Below are 21,585 nucleotides of genomic sequence, written 5' to 3' on the forward strand. Positions count from 1 at the left end.
CCTGACCTCAACATCCATCACGTCCTTCTCCTTGGTGAATATCGATACAAAGTACTTATTAAGGATCTCACCCACTTATTGTGGCTCCACTCATAACTTTCCCCCATTGTCCTTGGTTGGGCCTACTCTTTCTCTTGCTCCTAATAGATGCATAAAAAGCCTCGGGATTCTCCTTGACGCTATTTGCTAAAAATACTTCATGGCCACTTTTAGCCCTCCTAATTTCATCTTTAAGTTCCTTCCTACTTTCACTATATTAGTCGGGGCGTCGTCAGTTTTTAGATGCCTAGACCTATAGTATGCTCCCTTTTTCCTTTTGACTAAACTTACAATTTCCCTTGTGATCCGTGGTTCCCGAATCCTGCCATTTCTATCCTTCATTTTTGCGGGGACATGTCTATCCTGCACTTCGATCAATTGGCCTTTAAAAGCCTCCCACATGCCAGACATGGATTTGCATCAAATAGCAGCTCCCAATCCACAGTCCCCAGTTCTTGTCGAATTTGGATCTAATTGGTCCTCGCCCTTAATTCACTCACCCTCACCCGAGGGCCACTCTTGTCCTTATCCATGACTACCTGAAATCTTATGGGATTATGGTCACTAAACCCAAAATGCTCCCTCACTGAAACATCGATCACCTGGCCCATTCATTCCCCAATACCAAGCCTAGTATGGCCCCCTCCCTGGGTGGATTGTCATCATACTGTATCAAAATGCCCTCCTGGACACATCTAACAAATTGCCCTCCATCCAAGCCCCTGGTTGTAAGGGAGTTCCAGTCAATATGGGGGAAGTTAAAGTCACCCATCACAAACACCCTGTCTTTTTCACCCCTTTTCAGTATCTGCCTACACAACTGCTCCTCTGTCTCCTGCGGGCTGTTGAGAGGTCTATAGTACATCCTCAACATTGTAATTTCACTCATCCTATTCCTGAGCTCCACCCATAATGCCTCACTGCAAGATCCCTTCAATGTGTCCGTCCTCAACACAGCTGTCAGGTGCTCCCTAATCAGCAATGCAACTTCCCCCACCCCTTTTGTTTCCCCTTCTGTCCCGTCTAAAACAACGGTATCCTGGAATGTTAAGCTGCCAGTCCTGTCCCTCCTTTAACCATGTCTCCGTAATTGCAATAATTCCATCCAGGAAAAGTAATCCAGGCTCATCTGTCTTACCGGTTATACTTCTTGTACTGAAGCAAACACACTTCAGACTTCCGGTCCCGCCGAGCCCCCCGGCCTCCCTCAGTCTGCTCTTACTCTGTGCTATGTGTATCTCAGTCTCACTTTCTTCCCCAGTCCCTACACTTACTGGCCTGCTGTTCCAGTTCCCAACTCCCTGCCACACTAGTTTAAACCCTCCCGCCCAGGATGTGGTGCCCCTCCAGTTCAGGTGCAACCTGTCCTTCTTGTACAGGTCCTGCCTTTTCTCTGTAACCTTTGATCCCCTTACAAATCAAGAACCTATCTACTTTTGTCTTAAATATGCTCAATGACTTGGCCTCCACAGTCTTATGTGGCAATGAATTCCACAGATTCTCCACCCTCCGGCTAAAGAACTCCACTAGTTACCTAAAGGGTCATCCCTTTACCCTGAGGCTGTGCCCTCAGATCCTAGTCTCTCCTAATAATGGAAACATCTTCTCCACCTCCACTCTGTCCAGGCCTTTCAGTATTCTGTAAGTTTCCATGCGATCCCCCCTCATCCTTCTAAACTCCAGGGCGGCACGGTAGCACAGTGGTTAGCACTGCTGCTTCACAGCTCCAGGGTCCTGGGTTCGATTCCCGGCTTGGATCACTGTCTGTGTGGAGATTGCACATTCTCCTCGTGTCTGCGTGGGTTTCCTCCGGGTGCTCCGGTTTCCTCCCACAGTCCAAAGATGTGCGGGTTAGGTTGATTGGCCATGCTAAAATTGCCCCTTAGTATCCTGGGATGTGTGGATTAGCGGGTAAAATATGTTGGGATATGGGGGTAGGGCCTGGGTGGGATTGTGGTTGGTGCAGACTCGATGGGCCGAATGGCCTCTTTCTGTACTGTAGGGTTTCTATGATTTCCATTGAGTACCGACCCAGAGTCATCAAATGCTCCTCATACGTCAAGCCTTTAATTCCCGGGATTATTCTTGTGAACCTCCTCTGGATTCTGTCCAAGGCCAGCACATCGTTCCTTAGATATGGGGCCCAAAATTGCTCACAATATTCCAAACATGGTCTAACCACAGCCTTGTAAAGTCTCAGCTGTACATCCCTGCTTTTGTATTCCAATCCTCTCAAAATGAATGCTAACATTGCATTTGCCTTCCTAACTACCAACTCAAACTTCAAGTTAACCTTAAGAGAAAACTGAACTAGGACCTCCAAGTCCCTTTGCACGTCCAATTTCTGAATTCTCTTCCCATTTAGAAAATGGTCTACGCCTCTATTCTTCCTACCAAAGTGCATAACTTCACACTATCCCACATTGTGTTCCATCTGTCACTTTTTTGCCCACTCTCCTAACCTGTCCAAGTCCTTCTGCAGCTTCCCGGCCTCCTCAATATACCTGTCCCTCCACATATCTTTGCATAATCTGAAAATTTAGCCACAATGCCCTCAGTTCATTCAGCTAGATCATTGATATAATCAATAATCAAAAGAGGCCATTCGGCCCATCGAGTCTGCACCAACCACAATCCCACCCAGGCCCTACCCCCATACCCCAACATATTTTACCCGCTAATCCACACATCCCAGGATACTAAGGGGCAATTTTATCATGGCCAATCAACCTAACCCGCACATCTTTGGACTGTATAAAGTGAAAAGTTGTGGCCTGAACACTGACTCCTGTGGAACTCCACTAGTTACCAGCTGCCATCCTGAAAAGGACCCCTTTATCCCCACTCACTGCACTCTGTCAGTCAGCCAATTTTCTATTCATACTAGTACCTTGCCTGTAACATCATAGGCTTTCTTATCTTATTGAGCAGCCTCCTGTGAGACACCTTGTCAAAGGCCTCTGGAAATCCAAGTAGATAATGTCCACTGGCTCTCCTTTGTCTAACCTGCACATTACCTCCTCAAAGAATTCTAACAATTTGATCAGGCATGACTTCTCCTTGATGAAACCATGCTGACTTCGCCCTATTTTACCATGCACTTCCACTCCAAAATCTCATCCTTTAATAATGGACTCTAAAATCTTACCAACAACCGAGGTCAGGCTAACTGATCTGTAATTTCCCATCTTTTGCCTCCCTCCCTTCTTAAACAGGGCTGTCACGTTAGTGATTTTCCAGTCCTCTTGGACCCTCTCTGACTCCAGTGATTCTTGAAAAATCACTACTAATGCCTCCACAATCTTTTCAGCTATCTCCTTCAGAACTCTGAGGTGTAGTCCATTTCGTCCAGGTGATTTATCTACCTTCAGACCTTTCAGCTTCTCTCGCACCTTCTCCTTAGTAATGGCCACTACACTCACTTTTGCCCCCTGACTCTCCTGAATGCTGGTGATTTTTTTTAAATTGGAGGGAAATATACAGTGGTGACCCCAGCAGCAGGTATTCAGATCACTGCTCTTTCTGAAATATATTAAGCTTGTTATGATTTGGATTGCGCTTGATTTTGGCATAGAGGCCTTATTTCAAAGATTGCAAATTACATAAAAGGCAGTAAATTGGGATGGGAAACTCTGGAAGACTTAGAATGGTAAAGTGGGTAGAAGTGTGATAGGTGAGATTTAGTGCAGAGAAGCGTGAAGCAATGAGCTTCAGAAGGAAAAATGGCGAGAGGCAACATAAGCTAAATTGTACAATTTTAAAGGAGCTGCAGAAATAGACAGGCCTTGGATATTTGAAGGTGGAAGGACAAGTTGATATGGTTGGTAAAAGTGCATGTTTTTCATTGGTTTTATACACAAGAGATTTAGGATGCAGAAAGAAGGAAGTTTCTTAAATCACTGGTTAGATTTCAGCTGAAATAATGTCCAGTTCCTGGCATCACACTTTAGGAACGATTTTGCTGTTTGCTTTTTGTTGGTGTCTGGAGTCACGTTAATTTTCAAGTGTTAAAAGCATTGGAAAATAGTTTTGAAAAAACATTTGGTCAAACGCTCTAATCAGAGATAACAACCATGTGAATCAGAGCGTCAATCCTTCAGCTGTGCATTAATAGGCCCATAACAGTGTGACAACAAGAACTTCTACACTTTAATTCAAGTGTTAAAGAATCCCCAATTGCCAGATAACAAAGTGATGAAGTAACAAAGACAGCATTTACCCTGTTTCTTTTCTCCCTGGGAGCGAAAGGGTAAATGTAAGAATCCGTTCTCACCAACTGGAAGCTGGCAACAAGAAACACGAGCATGCGCTCATTGCCCAGGAGGTTCTGAGCACCGTGCTCATTGTCATGGAGAATGTCAACCAATGAGGTGAGCCGGCCGCTCAGGAAGCCGCCTGTTTGTCACAAGTTGGGAGACAGCTTGTTGTGAGTGTGAAGGGGAGAAGAGCCGTGTAGGTTCTATATACCGAGGACAGCGCACGGCAGGCACAATGAGAATGATCCCGGTAAGCCAGGCATGGGTGCATCCATGTCTATGTTACGAGAGGTCATTTTGTAACAAATTCACCACTGCATTCAAAACAATTTTTACTACCTTAAAAATATTTATATTAAAATGTTGCACGTCGTTCATGGTCAAATGTTTAAATATTGAATAGGATGAAATACTCAATTAGACATTTGCAAAGTGCTTGCTGTAATTTTCAGAATGTAATAATGCTGAACCTTTCAAGCATTGTTGCCTTTGTTAGAGCTCTGGATCTGAACCGAGCTTAGTTGAAATGCACAAAGAATCGATAGTGCAAAGGACATTGGAATCCAGGCTTTCGTTGCACTAATAGCATTTTGTGAAAAAGAACTAACATCTTTAATGTAATACTTGCTGACAGCTGGTAGGTGTTAAGATAATTGTATTTTTTTATTCGAGTTTAATTCTAGACTTCGCATTAATTCAATTCTTAATATGGAAATCTGACCTCCGTGAAAAATAAAAACCATTCTTCTCTAACTTATTTGGTAACATTCTCATTCCCTTGTTATTGTCTGAATGAAGTATTGCAACTGTGACTAGGACCTACGCCCACTGATTATTCACAATTGCCTCAAAATGTCTTCTTAAAAAGACATTTGAAAATACAGAATGTACATCCGAGTAGCTTTTGAATAGGAGTTGGTGCAATAAGAGATAGGTCAGGACAACAGAATTCGCCAAGTAACCCACTTTCCTGAGAACGAGCATTGACTGACAGCCAAGAATGTAGCTCGCTACTGCTGCTTTCTCTTACCTTGAGACAACTCGACATTCTAGCTACAACAATGAGACCAACCATGAAAAGCAAATAGTGTAACACAGTATATTTGCTGATTTAATGCCTTTGTCTGATTAAATGTGAATGACTTGTGCTTTAAACCATTCTCCACTATATTGGTAAAGAGCAGCAATCAAATGTTATACAACGCAATTCGTCCTTTTGCAAACTGCGGAACGAGTTGGCAGACATTATAGATCCTAAAGTAAATGGTGAATTAGCTTAACTATGTTTTGTACATGAATAGTTATGTTTCACCTAATCAAAAGGTTCATAGTGGCTTAAGTGTTTACTCATTTGTATATTTGTGGGTAAGGGATTTTAAGATATTGTCTGCGTTCAATACAACTTGGATGGTGAACATGGGATTTCAAAATAAATTATCTGAATTTCTTCCATAAAAGTACTTACAGATTTGGTGTTTTGCACCAATATTCATTAATTGCGATTTTTGGATACTTAGTAGTTAACATTTTATAAAGTAGTGACATTTTAAAACTCTTCCCTTTTCACAGTAAGAACTTGCTGGGTAACTATTGGCTTGAGTTTCTTTTCTTTGCTTAGTAGCATATCTTTGGAGCTTGTCATGTTGCAATAATATATGTCAAGAGATGGAAGATCAGAAATTACTTTGCCATGTGATACCCTGAGTCATGACAGACTTCAGTACTCACTGGCACTGATGACTTACCAGCCACCTTGCATTATTGATGAGACCTGGAGGCATAGTAAACTTGGAGTAATCTCAACTCTATCAGTGCTTTAATAAGAGGATGTCCATGATTGGACAAGCAGCAGGAATGTCACCAGTACCTGTAATGGTAAATTGTGCAGTCTTGGTGGTTAAACTTTAATATACTCGTGTACACACTTGGGTAGTCTGAAGCACGAAGCTTTGATTCTGCCAATCAGGGTACACCCAAGTACCCTGAACTTGGATAAGTGGGATATTCGCCTTTAGTGAAAGTATGCAACCTGTGCTGTTTGTTTTTGCAGCTTGATTTGAAGATGAGCATTGTTCCATGTGTGTTAGCTATTTAGCTGACCAAACTATAACTGCTAAATATGAGAGAATGGTGTGTTATTCTTGACTTTTATATACTTCTAACTCGTGTTTTTATATTTTACTCTTTTGGACTTCCCAGGAATTGAATGTGCTGGAGCAGATGCACATCTGTACGTTTAACTAAACAGTCCAACTATATCATTCAGCGATGGTAATATTCAATGGTATTAGCATCACTGAATTCCCCCCACTGGGGGTTAGCATTGACCAAAAACTGGACTGGATATATAAATATTGTGGCCACGAGAGCATGTCACAGACAAGGAATCCTGTGGTGAGTAACTCACCTCCTGACTCTCCAAAAAGTATGAGTCTCCACATGGCTGGATGAGTGCAGCTCCAAAAATACTCAAGAAGCTTGACACCATCCAGGACAAAGCAGCCTGCTTGATTGGCACCCCATCCACAAATATTCACTCCCTGCATCACCAATAAAGTGGTAGCAGTGTGTACCATCTACAAAATGCATTGCAGGAACTCCTTCAACAGCACCTTCTAAACTCATGACTACTGCCATCTAGAAGGACAAGGGCAGCAGGCACATGGGAACATGACCACCTGGATGTTCCCCTCCAAACCACTCGCCATCCTGAATTGGAAAAATATCACTTTCCTTATTGATGTTGGGTCAAAATTCTGAAACTCTCTCCCTAACCACACTGTGGGTATATCTGCACCACATGACCTGCAGTTGTTCAAGAACGCAACTCTCCACCTTCTCAAGGGCATTTAGGGATGGGCAATAAATGCTGGTGTAGCCAGCAATGCCCACCTCCCAAGAATGAATAAAAAAATAATTCTGATATATTTTACTGTTAACAGCTCACTTATAAAATGTTGACAGTGCTGCTTTGTAGTCTGCATACCTTCAGTACTTTTGTGCTTCGTGGTTTAGCTGAAATGTGGAAAATACAATTTAACCTCAAATTTTTAAGGGAAATTTATTCTGATTTCTGCAAATAAAACCTATTTTTTAGGTGTCCATTTGATAAGTCGTATTACCAGTTTCGATATCACCATCTCTTAGAACAAATTAGTATCATTTTAAAACTGAGCAGAAAATGATGTTACTTTTATAATCCTAAACCAGACCCTGCAAGCTTTTTGCTATGATCCAGTTATGGACCAATAACGTTTTGTTTAAAATAGATAAGATTTGAGATTCAAGAATAAAACTGCAAGATTCTATGGATTTTAAACAAACAAAAATAAACTTTACTATGAGATGAGAAATATAAAACAATTTGCAATATCTTATACTGTAACATTCAGGACAAATGTGAAGTACACATGAATTAGCAAGACAACTATGGTTGAACACACGCCACACTACACAACAAATGGCAGACACACGACAGCGCAGAGTCGCTGAGCAGAAACTGATAGCCAAGTTCCGCACACATGAGGACGGCCTAAACCGGGATGTTGGATTTATGTCACATTATCAGTAACCCCCACAGCTTTCCCCCTGATCTTGCAGGCTGTCCTGTCTGGAGACAATACACATCTCTTTAACCTGTGCTTAATGCTCCCTTCACCCACATTGTCTGTATCTTTAAGATCTGGTTGGCTGTGGAGATTCGCATTCTAATCAGTATTCTGTAACTTGATTTTGTGTCTCTGTGCCCTGTTTGAGAGCACATTTCCGCTCCATCTGACGAAGGAGCAGCGCTCCGAAAGCTTATGGTATTTGCTACCAAATAAACCTGTTGGACTTTAACCTGGTGTTGTTAAAACTCTTACTGTGTTCACCCCAGTCCAACGCTGGCATCTCCACATCAGATGTGACCAAGCCAGAGTCCAATGATGTCTCAACAACCATGCAGACGCAGTAATGTTGTGAGTCAACCAATCTCAGTGAAACCCTGTATCTTTCATGAAGGATTCCAGTCTTCACCTTCGAAGGTCCAACTCAGATGGCATCAACAATGGCCCACCTCATAATATTTTAATCTTGTCTCCTGAGATTCCGCTCCCCTGAATTCCTGAGTATACACAGATACCAACTCACAGGCACAAGTTCAGATCTTTAGCTGTGCCAAGCAGTACAATGTGAAAATGATGTAGGTAGGAAGAGCAGGGGGGTCATACGAGAAAAATTCAGGGAGTTGGGTGCTAGGCTAAAAAGTAAGGCCTCCAGGGTAGCAATCTCTGGACTGCTCCCGGTGTCTAGTGCAAGTGAGGCTCGGAACAGGGAGATTCTACAGTTGAACGCGTGGCTAAAGGACTGGTGCAAGAGGGATGGTTTTAAATTCATAGATAACTGAGAAATCTTCAAGTCAGGATGGCAACTGTACAGAAAGGATGGGTTACACCTTAACTGGAAGGGAGCAAATATCCTGGCTGGGAGTTTTGCTAGAGTGTTTCGGCAGGATTTAAACTAGTGTGGCAGGGGGGGTGGGGAACAAAACAGTAGGTCAGTAAATACTGAGGCTGGGGTTGAGCTGGGGGCCAGGGCAAGGCTGGCTAAGAAGAGGAGCACTCTGGAGGAGGATGACCTGAGTGGGCCTGGAGGTCTGGAGTGCATCTGCTTCAATGCGAGGAGCGTAACGGGTAAAACAGACGAACTTAGGGCCTTAATGCTTATGCGGAATATGGATGTGGTTGCGGTGACGGAAACTTGGTTAAAAGGACAGGACTGGCAGCTGAATATTCCGGGGTATAAGTGTTTTAGGCGAGACAGAGGAGGGGCTAAAAAAGGTGGGGGAGTAGCGATATTAGTTAAGGAGCATATTACCGCGGTGCAGAGGGTAGACAACTTGGAGGGGTCATGTACTGAGTCGCTGTGGGTGGAACTCAGAAACAGGAAGGGTGCAGTCACTATGCTGGGGGTGTACTACAGACCACCCAACAGCCCACGGGAAGTGGAGGAAAGGATATGTCAGGAGATTCTGGATAGATGCCGAAAAAATAGGGTTGTTGTAGTGGGGGACTTTAATTTCCCTGGCACAGACTGGAAAGTGCTTAGAGCTGGGGGTCCGGACGGGGAGGAATTTGTAAAATGCGTACTGGAAGGTTCTTTGGAACAGTATGTAGATAGCCCGACTAGAGAGGGGGCTATACTGGACCTAGTTCTGGGAAATGAGCCCGGTCAGGTCGTCAAAGTTTCGGTAGGGGAACATGTGGCAAATAGTGACCACAACTCTGTTAACTTTAGGATAGTAATGGACAAGGATGAGTGCTGTCCTACGGGCAGGGTGCTAAATTGGGGGAAGGCTAACTATAGCCGGATAAGGCAGGAATTGGTGGATGTTGATTGGGAGAGGATGTTCGAGGGTAAGTCCGCGTCTGGCATGTGGGAGTCTTTTAAGGAACTATTGATAAGGCTGCAGGATAGGCATGTGCCTGTAAAAAGGAAAGATAGGAAAGGTAGGATTCGAGAGCCGTGGATAACCAGGGAAATTGAGGATCTGATTAAAATGAAAAGGGAGGCGTACGTTATGTCCAGGCAACTGAAAACAGATGGAGCTCTGGAGGAATACAGAGAGAGTAGGAAAGAACTCAAACGGGGAGTTAGAAGGGCAAAAAGAGGGCACGAGATGTTCTTGGCAGGCAGGATTAAGGAGAATCCTAAGGCATTCTATTCATACGTTAGGAACAAAAGAGTTGTCAGGGAGAAAATCGGTCCTCTCAGGGACAAAGAAGGGGAATTATGCTTGGAACCCAAGGGAATAGGGGAGATCCTAAATGAATACTTTGCATCGGTATTCACGAAGGAGAGGGGCGTGTTAACCGGGAGTGTCTCGGAGGGAGGTGTTGACCCGTTAGAGAAAGCTCCATTACAAGAGAGGAAGTGTTAGGTTTTTTAGGGAACATTAAAACTGACAAAGACCCAGGGCCTGATGGCATCTATCCTCGACTGCTCAGGGAGATGAGAGATGAAATTGCTGGGCCTCTGACGGAAATCTTTGTCGCTTCTTTGGGCACGGGTGAGGTCCCTGAGGATTGGAGGATAGCGAATGTGGTCCCGTTGTTTAAGAAGGGTAGCAGGGATAACCCAGGAAACTATAGGCCGGTGAGCTTGACGTCCGTGGTAGAGAAGTTGTTGGAGAGGATTCTTAGAGACAGGATGTATGTGCATTTAGAACGGAACAATCTCATTAGTGACAGACAGCATGGTTTTGTAAGAGGGAGGTCGTGCCTTACAAATTTGGTGGAGTGTTTTGAGGAAGTGACAAAAACGGTTGATGAAGGAAGGGCCGTGGATGTCGTCTATATGGATTTCAGTAAGGCATTTGACAAAGTTCCACATGGCAGGTTGGTTAAGAAGGTTAAGGCTCATGGGATACAAGGAGAAGTGGCTAGATGGGTGGAGAACTGGCTTGGCCATAGGAGACAGAGGGTAGTGGTCGAATGGTCTTTTTCTGGCTGGAGGTCTGTGACCAGTGGTGTTCCGCAGGGCTCTGTACTGGGACCTCTGCTATTTGTGATGTACATAAATGGTGTAATCAGCAAGTTTGTGGATGACACGAAGATGGCTGGACTTGCGGATAGCGATGAGCATTGTCGGGCAATACAGCAGAATATAGATAGGCTGGAAAATTGGGCGGAGAGGTGGCAGATGGAGTTTAATCTGGATAAATGCGAAGTGATGCATTTTGGAAGAAATAATGTAGGGAGGAGTTATACAATAAATGGCAGAGTCATCAGGAGTATAGAAACACAGAGGGACCTAGGTGTGCAAGTCCACAAATCCTTGAAGGTGGCAACACAGGTGGAGAAGGTGGTGAAGAAGGCATATGGTATGCTTGCATTTATAGGACGGGGTATAGAGTATAAAAGCTGGAGTCTGATGATGCAGCTGTATAGAACGCTGGTTAGGCCACATTTGGAGTACTGCGTCCAGTTCTGGTCACCGCACTACCAGAAGGACGTGGAGGCGTTAGAGAGAGTGCAGAGAAGGTTTACCAGGATGTTGCCTGGTATGGAGGGTCTTAGCTATGAGGAGAGATTGGGTAAACTGGGGTTTTTCTCCCTGGAAAGACGGAGAATGAGGGGAGAGCTAATAGAGGTGTACAAGATTATGAAGGGTATAGATAGGGTGAACAGTGGGAAGCTTTTTCCCAGGTCGGAGGTGACGTTCACGAGGGGTCACGGGCTCAAGGTGAGAGGGGCGAAATATAACTCAGATATCAGAGGGACGTTTTTTACAGAGGGTGGTGGGGACCTGGAATGCGCTGCCAAGTAGGGTGGTGGAGGCAGGCACGCTGACATCGTTTAAGACTTACCTGGATAGTCACATGAGCAGCCTGGGAATGGAGGGATACAAACGATTGGTCTGGCTGGACCAAGGAGCGGCACAGGCTTGGAGGGCCGAAGGGCCTGTTTCCTGTGCTGTACTGTTCTTTGTTCTTTGTTCTTTAATACTGCGCTGTGCTGCCTTCACCCCAATGGTGAAGGCAGCACAGAGTTACCAACCTTCAGCTGCCGCCTTCACTCTCCTTTCGGAACCTCTCCCAGTTCCCTACCTGGAACTACTCTTCTATGCTGCTGGTTACCTTACCTGAGATTTTCAACCATTTTCTTTCTGAGACTGATGCACTGGACCCAAAGAATGTAAAAGTACCAATCAGCGCTTGTGCAGCCCACTCTGGTTTGCACACACACAGGCTCCAAGGTCCATCAGGAGTTGAAGTTTCCAACCTCTGCTCTCAATGTTAAGTTTGATTTTCATAGCAACACTTGGCATATGTAATGCGAGAAGCTGCTTCCACTGTTATCAAAATCTCATTCAGTTGTGCGTTTGAAATTGGATTTCATTTTAAAGAATAGGTACTTTTTCATATTATAGAAATCATAGAAACCCTACAGTACAGAAAGAGGCCATTCGGCCCATCGAGTCTGCACCGACCACAAACCCACCCAGGCCCTACCCCCATATCCCTACATATTTATCCACTAATCCCTCCAACCTACACATCTTAGGACACGAAGGGCAATTTTTTTTAGCATAGCCAATCAACCTAACCCGCGCATATTACACTGTAAACAATAGCAACAAAACATGTTTCTACTTCTGTCAAACATATAAAAAGTGATTTTTAAATAAAAAAAACATGCTGCCTTTAATTATAAAGGCAGGGTGTGTTTATAACCCACACAGACACTGAGAACGTGCAAGCTCCACACACAGTCACTCGAGACAGGAGTTGAACCCTGGTTCCTGGCACTCAGGCAGCAGTACTAGCCACTGTGCCGCCATGCTGACTATGTACAGCAAGTTATTTCTTCGAGTTTAATTTGTATGTTTTCTTTAAATAGAGAAATAGTCTCTGAGATACAAAGTCTCTAAGCTGTATAAGAACAATACAGCACAGGAGCAGGCCCTTCGGCCCAGCAAGTGCACTTTTATCCCTCCGTTCGCATCCTATTCATGTGGCTATCAAGATACACCTTGAACGTTGCTAACGTGCCTACTTCCACCACCTCCACTGGCAATGCTTTCCAGGCACCCACTACCCTAAACTTACCATCTCTCATCTTAAACCTGTGCACTCTTGTAGTCGACCCTGCCACCCTGGGAAAAAGCCTCTGACTATCCACCCTATGTATGCCCCTCATAATTTTGTAGATTTTTATCAGGTCGCCCAGTATCCGTCTTTCCAGTGAAAACAATTCGAGTTTATCCAACCTCTCCTCACACCTAAAACCCTCCAAACCAGGCAACATCCTAGTAAACTTCTTTGCACCCTCTCCAAACAATCCACGTCCTTCTGGTAGTGTGGCGATCAAAACTGCGTAATATTCCAAATACGGCCTGACTAAAATTTTATACAGCTGTGACATAACTTGTCAACTTTCATACTCTATGCCCTGGCCTCTGCAGACAAGTCTATCGTATGCCTTTTTGACCACCTTAACCACCTGTGTTTCCACTTTCAGGGATCCGTGGACCTGTAAGCCCAGATCCGTCTATGTCAATGTTCCTATGTGTTGTGCTATTTATTGTATAATTCACACCTGTATGTGATCTTCCAAAATGCATCACCTTGCATTTGTCTGGATTAAACTCCATACAGTTAGATATACAAATTTTATGTTGTATATCTGTGATCAGCTTTATCAGCTCATAGGAAAAGGAAACATATCTTCATCATTATCCTTGAACTATCCTGGTCAGCTCGGTATCAAGTGTCTTGCTTTCTACTTTGTTGTTGAGCAACCACTCAGTTTGCAACATCAGGCATGATGCATCAATGATTGTTTGCTTCCTTCAATGTGCTGAGTACAGCTCCAATTTCATTTCCTGATCTATCTTTGTGACACATTTCTGCACGTGGATTGAAATGCATCAGGACTGGTGGAGATGATTGCTTTGGACCTGCTAGAGATGATGTAAATCTGGTTGTAATTTGGTTGTTTGATGGAAACCCAATCTGCAACTTCAAATTTTCCATTTGGTTCTATTGTGTCTGTTCTTTTGTCAAAATATGCTTCGTAATCAGTGACTCTATTGGCGATAGTAGTCAGCTAAGCTTGTCAACTACAGGGTTGCATCAATCTGCTGGATACTCAATCTCAAAGTTATACTGATGAAGGTGATCTGATCATCTTTAGATTTGTACGGGTAACTAACAATGTAGTCAGCACTTCGTGATCGGTGTGGAGAGTGAACTTCCTGCCATGGAGATACATTTGCCAATGTTCACAAGCGTAGATACAGGCTATTGCTTCCCACTCTGCAATAGAGTATTTACGTTCAGTTTGCAACAATAGGCATGATGCATCAGTAATTAATTGTTTGCTTCCTTCAATGTGCTCCAATTTCATTTCCTGATCTATCTTTGTAACAAATTTCTGCATGTGGATTGAAATGCATCAGGACTGGTAGAGATGATTGCCAGAATCTTACTGCGTTGCCCACTGATCGCTCGTAATATCCCGCCTGAGGCCAACGGAGAATGCCATTCTGCAAGCCTTGCCTACCCCAATTCTGGTGTCGGTGTGCTGTAAAATTCTGGCAGATATCTTCACCTTGAATGTTTCAAACACTGCTGTGATTGTCCATTCCCATTGTGTATTTTTGCACAGCTTTTGAAAAGGCTTTGCAATCTCTGACATATTGTGATGGCACTTGGTAGTCTAAGGAACAAAGCCAACTTTTTCACATTGAACTGGGTCAGAGATGGTTTCAACACTGTTTTGTATCAGCTTTATTTCTTCTAATACATCCTAGAAAGTCAATCACTGCTGCCAAAATGTGCATTGTCCTTGCTGAGCATCAGATTGTGTTTTGAATTGAGTGAACACTGTTGATGATTAGTGCAAAGAGAGTTAACATTGAGTCTGTATGATTCTTCAGAGCTTTGGAAATCCTCACGTTCTTCTGATAAATGTTGATTATGTTCTGCTTAGTCTTTTCCATGTGTTAGGGCTCCGGACCAGAACCCAAAATTCGATCAGGAAGCCAGACTGGACCACAACAATCTTTCTATTGTGACATAAATATGAAGATAGGATGTTTCGCTCCAGGAGTAATTCCGCTGACAAATTAGAGATCTTTTACAGTAAAACAAACTTTATTTAATAACACAGTTTAACTATAAGCTGCTTCATTTGTGAGAGTTAACTACTACCCGTTGAATAAGACTTAAACATGAAAAGGAATAATTCTAAATTTTAACTTATCACTGTCTCAGTTCCAGATAAGTAACATTCTTCTTATGGACTCAGCCACTTAAAATACAGTTAGCAACCATAACATATACTTGCTATAATGAGTGCAAACAGCCATGCAGCTTTGTGTAGAGAGCAGCTTGTCACCGTCTGTTTTTGAACAAACCCCAGCCAGAACTGAAAGCTGTTTTTTCTCTGCTACATAGCTCATTAACCACATTATCACATGACCCTGCATACCTCATTCCCACATTCTATTCCTTTAATCAAAAACCCCAAGGAGCCTTTTCTTTTTGTAAATAGAAGTCCATTAGCACTCTCCTAAGTCAACATTGAGTAAAATGAGCAATTTATCCTGCTTTCCCACCAGACACATCGACTGCCTGTAGAAAAAACTGAACTTTAAAACAGTCCCCTTAAACATAAAAAATATATAACAAAGCACACATAGCAATTGCACACTGCATTATTAAGCAGATCGAATGGCCCCTCAACATCTGACAAGACTGGAGAAATGTTCTTCTGGAATACTAGGTGCTGAATTTCACCCAGAGAATATTCTCTGATACTGAAACACATCTTCATGAGTAACGCATCTGTGAGGTTCATTCCTCTAACTCTGCTAGCTTTCCTCTCCTCAAGGTATCTGAAGATGGCTCTGCTGCATATCGAGCTTCGTGAAGACTGTGGAGTCATGTAATGACGCTGACAGTTCTTGGATTGTGAGCAAGTGGATACTTGCCTGGAATGAAAGTTGTTAACTGCCCTAAGGTCAGCATATAGTCTAAGTTTGTCATGCAATGACTAGATTTGATATCCATGGTGATGAGTCAATTCACTCAGTTTTACAATCTGCTTCTAGTTGTTTCAGCTCCTACAACAGTTGGGCATGGATTGCAAATAATCCATGCAACTGTCTCAAATTCTGTGAAACTGGTGGAATTATGTGTCAACACGAGCAGTATGGCAGTATCCTTTAATCTCCCCAAATCCTGTAAATATGAAGGACACTATATAGTCTGTTTCATCGATCACTTAATGTGTGCTCTAGTGGGGTGTTCAAGTTTGTACCTAACCCTATTGAAAAAGTTTACTCCAGTAAGATTTCTCTAGCCATGTAGAATGTGAATCTGTCTGGTCAAAGTAGATTTGTCAACATCAATAAGAAGCAACATAGAGATGCCTGCTATCTCGATTGAGCTTTCCTTTAACCATTCATGATGTATAGACATACTGTACCTCACTCTCAAGAAGTGACTCCTCTATGTTAAACTAATGAAGTCTTCTTCAATGACTTGAACATCTTTGCAAAATAGTTCCACTTTAGACATGAGTTGCACTTTTTTCCTTGAGCTGGACATTGCATTGCATTTGGATGAGCATTTGCACAATTTGGGCACAGTTTTTAACACATTTGAATGTATTGATGAGACTGTTGAGGTTGTCTTGTTCTTAAACCTTGCACTCGCTCATTTGGCAAATTGTTTCTGCAACCCTCAGTCTATTTGTGTAACTACTTTAAATCTAACATGACAGATTTGATTTGGACTGCCAAAGTTGTGGTTTTTTCCAAGGTTAAATCATCGTCCTCCATGAGGAGACATTCCCTAATTAATAGATTGAAATCTTAATTAATTGGTCATGAATTATTTCAATGGGTGTTTTGTCAAATTTAAACGTAGAAACCAATTGTCATAACACTGAGATGTATTGTTTAATGTGATCCCCATTTCCCTTGCATCTCTGGTGGAATTTCTATTATTTGATCATCACATTTTTTTGGCCTGAAATATTTTTTGAGGGCACCTATAGTATCAACATAGATGTATCTTCTGTGAGTTGCTCGAATGTTCACTGGCCTTCAGCACCGACGTATGAGTATCATCTTGTTGCAGATTGCTGCTATGTCTGAATATTAGATCCCTGTAGATAGCAAGTACGTCTTGAACTGCAGAATCTAGTGATCCCATCACATGGGAGGATCTCCCGGAGATGCAAGAAATGGTGCTAGAGCTGGTAAAGTTAAACTTTTCTCAACAAAATTTGGCAGCAAGGATGATTGCAAATGTGCTGATTTGTTGTATATTGTATGCATCTGTTTTACCTCCAGAGCAATGCAGAGATGATACTAGTTCCCCTTCCTGGGACGCTGATGATCTACAATTGCAGGTGAACTGACCTATTCTCCTGCAGTTCCAATGTTGAGCTCCCCTCTCCCATCCACTAGTCTCCATGTGGCCCTTTTTGCCGCACTAAGACCATAAGACATAGCAGAATTAGGCCACTCAGTCCATCGAGTCTGCTCCGCCATTCAATCATGGCTGATATTTTTCTCATCCCCATTCTCCTACCTTTTCCCCATAACCCCTGACCCCCCTTATTAACCAAGAACCTATCTATCTCTGTCTTAAAGACGCTCAATGACCTGGCCTCCACAGATTCACCACTCTCTGGCTGAAGAAATTCCTCCTTATCTGTTTTAAAGGATTGTCCTTTTAGCCTGAGGTTGTGCCCTGACAACCCTCCTCGGATTTCGATTGACTTCCTGGGGTGTCCACCATCTTTTGTACTGTTGCTCTCATGCCTAAGTGTGAGGCTTTCATGGCAGCCCGTTCCATGGATACTGCAATCTCAAAAACCTTTTTGAAATCTAATTATGCAGTAAATGGTAGAGCCCTTAGAGTTATTAGCATACAGAGGAATCTGGGTGTGCAGATCCACAGTTCCCTGAAAAATGGCAACTCAGGTGGTCAAGAAGGCATGCTGGCCTTCATCGATCGGAGTAGTGAGTATAGTGAAAATCATGTTGCAGCTATATAAGACTTTGGTTTGGCTGCATTTGGAGTATTGTGTACAATTCTGGTTGCCACAATACTGGAAGGAGATTGATGCATTGGAAAGGGTGCAGAAGAGATGTTGCCTGCTTTGGAGGACATGGGCTACAAAGAAAGGTTGAACAAACTTGGATTGTTTTCATTGGAGTGTTGGAGGATGAGGGGAGACCTGATAGAGGTTTACAAGATTATGACAGGTTTGGATAGAGTGGATAATCAGTCTTTTTCCTAGGGTCGAAGAGTTGAAAGTAACGGGGGGAAATTTTAAAAGAGATGTAAGGGGCAAGTTTTTCAGAGGGTGGTGAATGCACTGCCAGAGGAGGTGGTGGAAGCAGATTCTATAACAGCGTTCAAGAGCCTTCTGGATCATGAATAGGCCGGGAATAGAGGGACATGGACCATATGGAGGCAAAAGTTTAGATTAAAGAGGCATCTGTGTTGGCACAGATTTGATGGGCTGAAGGGCCTGTTCTTTGTTAATTGCTCCTCCGCCAAGAATCTCGCCTAATTTCTTCCTGTCCTAACCCACATACAAGACAGTCTTGCAGCGCTTCCTGAAGAAAAGCTCCAAAATCACAAAGTTCTGTCGACTTTTGAGAGCCGTGACAAATTTTATAATGTTTCCGGCCTCCATTTGGTCCTGCTTGCAACACCTGTACCGTTCTGCAATTCAAAGTGTCCCTTCAATAACTTTACGAATGGTTTATCAGTTGGTTTCTCTGGCTGCAGTATGTTCCTTAGGATTCCAAACATTTTACTTCCCATTGCTCAAGAACACTGGAACAATAAGGTCATCCTCAACCTTGTTCACTGTAATAAAAATACTGAATCTCTCTATGTCAGCCGACCACACCTCAACATTCGGAGGCAAGTCACAGGAACAAATAGGTGTTTACTGACAAACTGTTCTTCTCTCACTCCAGCCTTCAACTGCTTGTAGGGGTGGATTCCCGGGCAGGCCACACCTTGCCCTGGGTCACCTGCCATTCTATTAAAAGGGCTACGCTCTGTATACATAACACATGACCACAGATCAGTCTTTTCGGGTCTTTTCTGGAAGCTTCTGTTTAGTTTAACTCTCAGAAGCTCCACCAAGACTTAATCAATGAAGTACAGTGAACATAGATCAGTCAACAGGTGAATAAAATCAAACCTAGATCAGTTAAACAAATGGCCACTACAAAAGGGTGTTCCAGGATTGTCAGAGTCATAGAGGTCTACAGCATGGAAACGGGCCCTTCGGCCCAACTTGTCCATGCCGCCCTTTATTTTTAACCCTGAAGCTAGTCCCAATTGCCCGCATTTGGTCCATATCCCTCTATACCCATCTTGCCCATGTAACTGTTTAAATAGTTTTTTAAAGACAAAATTGTACCTGCCTCTACTACTACCTCTGGCAGCTTGTTCCAGACACTCTTCCCCCCCCCCCCCGTGTGAAAAAATTGCCCCTCTGGACCCTTTTGTATCTCTCTCCTCTCACCTTGAACCTATGTCCTCTAGTTTTAGACTCCCCTACCTTTGGGAAAAGTGTGGCCTTACCAATGTCTTGTACAACTTCAACAAGATGTCCCAACTCCTGTATTCAACATTCTGACCAATGAAACCAAGCATGCTGAATGCCTTCTTCACCACCCTGTCCACCTGTGACTCCACTTTCAAGGAGCTATGAACATGTACCCCTAGATCTTTGTTCTGTAACTCTCCCCAGCACCCTGCCATTAACTGAGTAAGTCCTGCCCTGGTTCAATCTACCAAAATGCATCACCTCGCATTTATCTAAATTAAACTCCATCTGCCATTCATCAGCTCACTGGCCCAATTGATCAAGATCCCATGGCACTCTGAGAGAACCGTCACTGTCCACTATGCCACCAATCTTGGTGTCATCTGCACACTTACTAACCATGCCTCCTATATTTTCATCCAAATCATTAATATAAATGACAAATAACTGCGGACCCAACACTGATCCCTGAGGCACACCGCTGGTCACAGGCCTCCAGTTTGAAAAACAACCCTCTGCAACCACCCTCTGGCGTCTGTCATCAAACCAATTTTGTATCCTTTTAGCTACCTCACCCTGGATCCCATGAGATTTAACCTTGTGCAACAACCTACCATGCAGTACCTTGTCAAAGGATTGTGATCCAGTGGCAATGAAGGACTATCATTCCAAGTTAGGCTTGGAGGGGGATTTGTAGGTGGTGGTGTTTCCACATATCTGCTGCCGTTGTCCTTCTAGGTAGTAGAGATCGTGGGTTTGGAAGGTGGATGAAGGGCTGATCAATGAGCTGCTTTGTCCTGAACGGTGTCAAACTTCTTGAGTGTTGGAACTGTATTCATCCAGGCAAATAAGAACATAAGAACTCGGAGCAGGCGTAGGCCATCTGACCCCTCGAGCCTGCACTGCCATTCAATAAGATCATGGCTGATCTTTTCATGGACTCAGCTCCACTTGCCCGCCCGCTCACCATAACCCTTAATTCCTTTACTGTTCAAAAAGTTTATCTGTCCTTGCCTTAAAAATATTCAATGAGGTAGCCTCAACTGCTTCATTGGGCAGGGAATTCCACAGACTCTCAACCCTTTGGGTGAAGAAGTTCCTCCTCAACTCAGTCCTAAATCTGCTCCTCCTTATTTTGAGGCCACGTCCCGTAGTTCTAGTTTCACCTGCCAGTGGAAACAACTTCCCTGCTTCTATCTTATCTATTCCCTTCATAATCTTATATGTTTCTATAAGATATCCCCCTCATTCTTCTGAATTCCAATGAGTATAGCCCCAATCTACTCAGTCTCTCCTTATAAGCCAACCCCCTCAACTCCGGAATCAACCTAGTGAATCTCCTCTGCACCCCTTCCAGTGCCAGTATATCCTTTCTCAAGTAAGGAAACCAACACTGTACAGAGTAATCCAGGTGTGGCCTCACCAGCACCTTACACAGCTGCAACATACCCTCGCTGTTTTTAAAATCCATCCCTCGAGCAATGAAGGACAAAATTCCATTTGCCGCCTTAATTACTTGCTGCACCTGCAAACCAAGGACAAGGACACCCAGGTCCCTCTGCACAGCAGCATGCTGCAATTTTTTACCATTTAAATAATAGTCCATTTTGCTGTTATGCCTACGAAAATGGATGACCTCACATTTACCAACATTGTACTCCATCTGCCAGACCCTCGTCCACTCACTTGACTATCTATATCCCTTTGCAGACTTTCAGCATCCTCTACACTCTTTTTGCTCTGCCACTCATCTTAGTGTCATCTGTGAATTTTGACACACTACACTTGGCCCAACCCCAAATCATCTATGTAAATTGTAAACAATTGCAGTCCCAACAATCCCTGAAGCATACCACTAGTCACTGATCAGCAACCAGAGAAACACCCATTTACCCCCCACTTTTTGCTTTCTGTTAGTTAACCAATCCTCTATCCATGCTAATACATTACCCGTAACACTGTGCACCTTTATCTTATGTAGCAGTCTTTGGAGCGGTACCTTGTCAAATGCCTTCTGGAAATCCAGATACACCACATCCACAGGTTCCCCATTGTCCACTGCACATGTAATGTTCTCAAAGAATTCCACCAAATTAGTCAAACATGACCTGCCCTTCATGAACCCATGCTGCGTCTCACCAATGGAACAATTTATATCCAGATGTCTCGCTATTTCTTCCTTGATAGATTCAAGCATTTTCCCTACTACAGAAGTT

The 21,585-nt window shown here is 43.4% G+C and overlaps 1 protein-coding gene across 1 annotated transcript in view; it reads left to right on the plus strand.

The window, feature by feature from the left end:
• Nucleotides 1–4,457: 4,457 nt before the first annotated feature.
• Nucleotides 4,458–21,585, plus strand: part of elovl2 (ELOVL fatty acid elongase 2) — a 174,121-nt gene continuing 156,993 nt past the window's right edge. The window contains exon 1 of the mRNA XM_078228631.1: nucleotides 4,458–4,545. Coding sequence (XP_078084757.1) covers nucleotides 4,531–4,545 — 15 coding nt within the window. The 5' untranslated portion in view covers nucleotides 4,458–4,530. The remainder of the gene's footprint in view (nucleotides 4,546–21,585) is intronic.

Source organism: Mustelus asterias, chromosome 2, assembly GCF_964213995.1.
Source record: "Mustelus asterias chromosome 2, sMusAst1.hap1.1, whole genome shotgun sequence".
NCBI lineage: Eukaryota > Metazoa > Chordata > Chondrichthyes > Carcharhiniformes > Triakidae > Mustelus > Mustelus asterias.